Source organism: Pungitius pungitius, chromosome 3 (assembly GCF_949316345.1).
Source record: "Pungitius pungitius chromosome 3, fPunPun2.1, whole genome shotgun sequence".
Classification (NCBI taxonomy): Eukaryota; Metazoa; Chordata; class Actinopteri; order Perciformes; family Gasterosteidae; genus Pungitius; species Pungitius pungitius.
This window is the reverse complement of record NC_084902.1, coordinates 10,514,090-10,521,390: the sequence shown is the minus strand read 5'-3', so window position 1 is coordinate 10,521,390 and position 7,301 is coordinate 10,514,090. Positions and strand designations below refer to the sequence as shown.

The 7,301-nt window shown below is 45.6% G+C and overlaps 1 protein-coding gene across 1 annotated transcript; it reads right to left on the bottom strand.

Annotated features, from left to right (window-relative positions):
- Positions 1-2,620: 2,620 nt before the first annotated feature.
- Positions 2,621-5,378, bottom strand: p2ry1 (purinergic receptor P2Y1). The gene is made up of 2 exons (XM_037477625.2): positions 5,247-5,378; positions 2,621-5,150 (listed from the first exon to the last, which is right to left on the bottom strand). Exon 2 carries the CDS (start codon positions 4,931-4,933, stop codon positions 3,872-3,874), a length of 1,062 nt encoding a protein of 353 aa, XP_037333522.1. The 5' UTR covers positions 4,934-5,150; positions 5,247-5,378; the 3' UTR covers positions 2,621-3,871.
- Between the last annotated feature and the right edge of the window lie 1,923 nt (positions 5,379-7,301).

Here is a 7,301-nt window from a genome sequence, read left to right as displayed (position 1 = left end):
AAAGTGCTATTTATTCAACAAAAACTCAAGCAGAACGTGCACCAACGAGGACTGACATGGACAATGACGCGACAAAGGACAACTGGCACCCAGGGCTTAAATACACAAGGGAGGTGCAGGTGATTGGACACAGGTGGAATCAATCACGCAATCACAAGACAAGGCAGGAAGTGAAGTTAACCCAGGACCACAAGAGACATGAAACTTCAAACTAAAACCGGAAGCGAAGCCAAACCGTGACAGTAACAGGGGTGAGTAACCAAATAAAAAATAGAACCTGCATAAATAAATACATTAGATGAAACAAACAAAGAAGAAAAAGAAGAAGAAGAAACAAAAACAGGTAGATTATGACACTGTTACAAAAAAACAACAAAATACTGTGCAGTGTATCATCCAAAAGCTGGAGAAAAACACATTTTTAAATAGGCAACAATAATATACTTAACTATATACATATACTTTTTATGCTGCGTGCAAAAACTACATATAAGCAAAAAGGATTCATCGTGATGTGGCCATGTCTGTACAGTACACTCAAAGCTACCCGGCCCATTTTTATATGTGTGTGTTAAGGTGAAAGGTTAAGGGGCTGCTTTGAAAATCACCACTCCGGTTTTTCCTTCGCCAAAGTGTACATGACATGGTTGACTTCATTTGGTCGACCAGCTTCAATTAATACGGGTACCTACAGTAGCTTAAGACTGATCCACAACAGTCTCTTAGTATGTTGGCAGGGATATTACAAGGTCTTCCTGTAAAACAATATTACATTTCCCATGCTCATAGGTTTGAAAAGGTTATTTTGCAAAGTAAATATGCTTTAGCTTACAAATACATGTAATGGAACGAATAGTGTAGTATAGTGTTTTCAAGTGGTGTTTGTGTAAATGTATTTAGTTGCTTTCCACCAATGGTTGAAAACCTCTATTAGGAAACACACACATATGGAAGACAGATTTGAGTTTGAACACATTCTTGGTCATGGATACATATCTGTACATTTCATCCTACTTTCACACATGGACAACCAGGTCCAGCATAATCCACTCAACACATTATGTAATCTGCTAAATCGTAAGTAAACACGTTAACATCAGCGTTATAAACAAGAGCTTATAAACCAAATATTTTGCTGAAGTGTTTACTCAATTGCTACAACCTGGATTATGTTGTGTACAAGCACTGTATCTCCCTCTTGAATGTCGATGCTCTGCACAGTCTAAATAATATATTCCCTGTTTACATACCTTCTGTGCGATAAAAAACTAAATTGTTATAAACTGTGTTGTGTTAAATGTTGAAAAAGAAACTAAAGCTTTATAACAGATTAGTGCATGAGTCAATATGATGCAACAAGACATGTGACTTTATATTTCCTCGTGCCAACTTGTGCAGACTTTCCTTGTGCAGCAAAACGCAGCGTTCACGCTGTCCCGTGATTGTTTGTGTAAGCGGGTTGCTCATAAAAGACCAAAGACTGCAATGTGGATCATGTTTTGTGTGGTTTGTTTTTGGCTCAAGCAGCCGTCGCCCCTCTGGGGGAAGTGGGTGTGCCAGTTTACGTTATAAATCTCCAGGAACAAAGCTAAGTATTTCAGTTTAGCTGTACTGACTGTGATCACCCTGTGGGCCCCCTGCCCTGGGAAAAGCATGCACAATCTTTGTTCTTCACCACCGCCATTACTCAACCTCAACTCTTTCCTCTGGTTCTCCCCGGCATCTATTCAAACAGTGTTGCCCCGAAGGTAGTGAAATACGGGGAAGAAAAGGCTAGATTCAAAAGTAAGAAAAGGAGGATGTGAGAGAAAAGAGGTTAAATGTAGCACAGACGGGAGGGAGGAGATACTGGCAAGAGTCCCAACTCTTTCCAAGTCAAGATTTGACACTCAAAAGCACTGGCGTTGGCTCGAGGTCCGGTACTGGCTGAGTCTCAACTTGCTTTCACTTGATAACACAGACAAGAGAGGATAAATATTCTACAAATAAACACTGCATGCAACTGGGCCTTTTGATGATTAAACATCTACCAATTAACAAGCAGCAATGGCAATAACAGCCACCTACTCAAATAAGTCATTTGCTGCCTTCGGGCTCCAATGCACAGCGATACAAACACACAAATACTTGTTTGCCAAGTCCAGCTATGCCGTGTGCACCTCAGAGCTGTGAAATCAGAAGCTGTTTGTATTCATAGGCCCCCCCGTTTGTAGGAACAGGGTTGGTGGGCTTCCTGTGCCCACAACGACACGCAGCCCCGGGCTCCCGGCGACGGCCGCGCACCGCTGTCTGCATCAATAGCTCCACACCATTGTGACGGCCACAAAGGCTGTCTCAGGATAAGCCAGGAGAACAGGGTGCCACTCTTTATTCCTCCCTTGTCCCCTCGCTTCCTCCTGGCCGTGTTGAAAAAATTAATTCAACAGGAGCGTTGAGGAGGAGGGGGAGGAGGAGGAGGGGGGCAGCGACAGGACGGAACTCTGCAGGAGCGTCTCCACAACCAAAACCGTACATATTTGACCTAGGACGGGTGCACCTGGCACAAAGAAGGAGAAATAAATGCTTAAATTCATACTTAAAATGATGGTGAAAGAAGTAGGGGAGGCTGATTACATTGTCGTGTTTTAAATATAAAAATTTATTGACAAAGATATGTGGCCTGAAACATCCTGCACAGGTGAGTCGCTTCCTTTCTTGACAATAGCTGACCACATTACAGATTAACAAAGGTATTAGTACTGACATCAAACACCTATGTAGTCCAGAGAAAAATGTATACACTCCACAACCATTTCTCCACAGTGATTACAACAGATACAAAAGAGAAATGAGTATCTGTCAGAACACGGACATGTGCAGTATTTACTCTGATGTATCTCACACAAAACAAGTCTTCAATACGCTGGAGTCACAAAGCAGGTGATTGGATGCGCGTTATGCTCATCTAAGAGATGACACTAGATGAGTTTAAACCGACTGCGGTTAGTGTGTCGCTGATTGCATTTGGTTGGGCTCATGCAATGAAGGTCTGAATGACACTGAGTGACACCGATTTGACACTTAAACAACACAAATAGATTTGGGACGTCACAACATCCTTTACAGCACCCACCCCCCCCCCACCCCCCCCCCCCCGAAAAACAACATCGTAGTATCACATACACAAAAATACTGTACGTATTGTCTTCTCTTTTTTTTTCTGGGACGAACAAATAAACAAAAAGGGGGAAAATGTTTTGCTAACAGAACCGTTGCAGACCATAACTTCAGAGCTCTCAAAATAAAATAAAAAACTCATCGACCACATTGTTCTCAAGGTCAATGCTAGATGGTGAACGAAAATGAGGAGTGATAGGTGGCCCTCTGAGCAGAGAGTCATAGTGCATTACAAAGTCTGCACGGCAATTCCATGCCGCAATCTCAAGTTCAGTGCGTTTACTTTCTCCTCTAGAAGCCATCGCGGCTGCACCTCCCCAACCCCCACCTCCCCTGCTTAATAACTATTGATCAAGCATCAGCTCAGTAACTGGAGGAGCTGCATTCCATCCCCCCCCTTTTTTTTTTACAGAACAAATGTCCTGGCTACTCGATGAGAGTGAAAAGCGACGGCTGTAACGTTTACATCACGTGTGCACGACGACACAGAACGGTGGCTTATTACCAACGGCAGGCTGCAATGGTCCTCGCGGCGTGAGACGTACGTATTTATCCTTCGGTTGTATAAACCATGACCCATCAACAATTAAGTTTCACACACAGCCATCATCACACACGGCGCGTCTATTTGATCAATGCACAGTCCATGGCGCGTTCCTAAGCCAACAGAAAGACCCGAAACTCGTGACTAGTACCGGCACACCGAGGTGCCCTGTCACAGCCTCCGGTCGCCGTTTTCCACATACTCTGCCAGGCTGTTGAGAGCCGTCTCCTCGCTCTTGGACTGCAGGACATTGTCTCCCTTCCTGGAGGGCTTTTTGGTGGCCCGGGACAGCTTCCTCCTGAAGGTATCTCCAGCCAGGAAGTAAAGAACAGGGTCCACGCAGCTATTGAGGCTGGCGAGCCCCCGGGTCACCTGGTAGGTGGCGTAGACGCGGTTGTTAAAATCACACATGTCGGGGCCCTGAAAGTACAGCCTGGCCCTCATGTTGAGGTTCTTCATCACGTGGAACGGCAGGTATGAGACGGCAAAGACCGCCAGCACGATGATGACCAGGTGGATGGATTTACGCCGCAGGGGCGCGTTGTTCATGTCGTTGCAGATCAGTGCTTTGACAATCATGCCGTAGCAGCAAAATATGATAATGAAGGGAACGCAGAACCCGAACACAGTCAAAGTCATGCTGTAGATAAAATAACCAGGTAACTCATCCTCAGTGGTGGTGTCATAACAAGTGGTCGCGTTACGCTTCAAGCCAGTCCTGGAATAATACAGGATGGGGGACATTGCTACAATAACCACCGCCCACACCAATATGCTGGTAATGACCGCATTCTTCTTCTTTAGTCTGCCCAGGGACTTGAGCGGGTGCACAACACCGGTGTACCTGTGAACACTGATGCAGGTCAGAAACAGAATACTCCCGTAGAGATTCACGTGGAATATGAAGCGCTGCAGTCGGCACAGAACGTCCCCGAATATCCAGTCGGTTTTGTTGAAATAGTAGAAGATGAGGAAGGGCAGGGAGAGCACGTAGCAGAAGTCAGCCAGCGCCAGGTTGAACATGTAGACGGAGATGCTGCTCCAGGGTCTCATGTGGCACACGAACATCCAAATGGCCAGGCTGTTGCCCACCAGCCCCGTGATGAAGACCATGATGTAAACAGTGGGCAGGTAGTAGAACTGGAATCCCGTCCTGGTGAGGGAACATCCTCTCGTGTCATTGTGAAGCTCGCTGACATTCAGCAAGGAGGTCAAGTTCAGGTCCGCGGTCATGGTGTTGGGTGGGTGGGTGGGTGTGGGGGGGAGGGGGGGCAGGTCCTCTTACTGAGTGAGGGGGGATGGACGGGTGAGGAAATCCGTCAAGCTTATACCAAGCTTATAATTGGTATAAAAGTTCAACATAACGAGTTTAATGGAGTACTGAGCTGTTGTTGATACATGTTCTGGTTCCGGTGAAGCGTGCATTCCAGACCGGTTTCCGAAGCTTCAGCTGCAAACAAGAAAAATAAATAGTTGCGGAGCGCAGTCCAACAAAACGCTGCCGAGGAGCAGAAGAGGCGGCTCAAAAACGCACAACAACACTCACCGCTCGGACAGACTTGTGTTCCACATTCCTGCAGCCGTCACAGCTGCAGCGATCTGTAGTCAACGCGCAGCTGGGGCGTTACGAGCTGTCAGGTGTTTTCTATTCAACACCCCCCCGCCCACCCCCCCTCTCCCACTACCACCACCCACCCTGTCCACCCATCCACCGCCACCACCACCGCTCCCAACTGTGTTGGGACTTGTTTTAAAGTTGCGATGTCCTTCAGGTTGGCGCCGGCGCTTCGCGGTCTGCCGTCGGTGCGTCACTCAGGGCGACGATTTCCCCCACAACTACAACTACAACTACAGCTACAGCTACAGCAGCAGCAGCGGTGAAGGGAAGCAACGGAGACAGCTCGGGATCCGTAAAACAAAAAGGGAGAAAAAAAAGAAAAGGGGAAGCTTTCCTTTGCGCTCCGGAGAGGGGAGGTGCGCGCTGCGCAAACCAGCGAGCAGCTTCCCGTCTCCAAGCGCGCGCTTTCTGTTCCTCCCTCCTTTCATTGGGCCACCTTCGGATCAGATGCGCCAGCACCAGCGGGATTTTTTTTTTTTTGGCGCATAGAATCAGAGTAAAGTCTTTATTTTCCCTGTCGGACAAGAACATTTGAAGTTAGGCTTTTGAGATTTTGTGCAACACAATAGTGATATTAGCTCTTTAATGTACAGGTTTAAGTGTCAATTGAACACTACAAAAGGGATGACAAACATTTGCCCAAATCAAATAATGCTTTGAAAATACCGTGTGAGTGACGCTGCTGTATGATGTGTAAAAAAAACACACACATACACGCGATCATTTCCATGGAAAGGGCTGTATGATCAGCGTGTCGTCATTGCAACTCACGGTCTGCATGAACTATCTGCCTCCAACAACGGCGACTCGGAGGGAGACATTGATTAAAACAAAAAGGGTCCCCAGGTTAGACAGAGCAGACGCATAAAAACGATAAACTACTGCGGTCGGCATCGAGGTGGTCATTTGTGTACCCGAAAAAGGCTGAGACAGACAACTAGATGTGTCTGTGCCATACAGCCAAGGGCAAACCCAGACTCTGGAAGTAGTCTCTCAGAGAGGATGGTGATGATGAAGGATGAAGGGATTGGCCAAAGGTTAACGTGATTATGCTCTGTTGCCAAACGTTTAAACATTTTAGAACGAGCAGTTAGCCGAGGCTCTGGAATAATGGCCGTTATTAGTGGGCACAGAATGAATGTCCACCTCAGACTTGGTAGATAAAATAGGTTATTGTCCATTAGGTGAGATTTACATAGCCAGTCAAAAGTCTGGACACAATTTCACATTGAATGAGAAAATGTGTCATTTCTTTAAAATGTTGCCGGAAAAGATGTGCAATACGTAAAAGTTGACTTTCAAACACTTTCAATTGATTGATGCATTTTAGAGAGAGTCAGCAGATGTTCCACCGGATATTGGAAATCATTATAAAAATAAGTGGGTATTTGTTATCTGAGCAGCATCAAGCTTTCTAGGAACTGTCCTGTGTTATCCTTTAGGGGTGTGGGTGTTTTTTTTTAAATTCCATGTGCTGTTTAAGGAGTCAACAAACAACCACAAAGTTCCTAATACATAAACTTGGGGGGAAATTTGAATTACGATCATTGTCTGGAGTTTGAAAGTGCTGGGGTCAAATGGATCCCAATGGTAAAATGTGTTAGTACATTTAAAGCTAACAGTGGGGTTAAGACATGGTAGGACGTGGGACTAAATTTACACCCAACCAAACCGGATACTTTTCCATCATCGTCCACTATATTTGCATACATTTGAATGTTTGTAAAGGCTTGTTTGAGAGTTCCTGTTTTGGAAACTTGCAGAGCGACGACTCACTCTTTTCCATAATCAGATAACGGTGTTCATCTGGCGACACAAAACACAGAGGGATGAAATAGGCTCCAAGTGCTTGATCGTTCCTGTGAAGTGAGAACAAAGCAAATTGACATCTTGAAAAAGGATACTTCAATCCAATCAGATTTCTGGAAGCATTTAGTTGGAGCCAAGCCTAAACTTTAGCTGAAGCTTGATATGTGTGATTTA

What these genes read in the sequence shown, in the direction of transcription:
- p2ry1 (XM_037477625.2), bottom strand. Translation starts at nt 4,933, where the DNA reads ATGACCGCGGACCTGAACTTGACCTCCTTGCTGAATGTCAGCGAGCTT.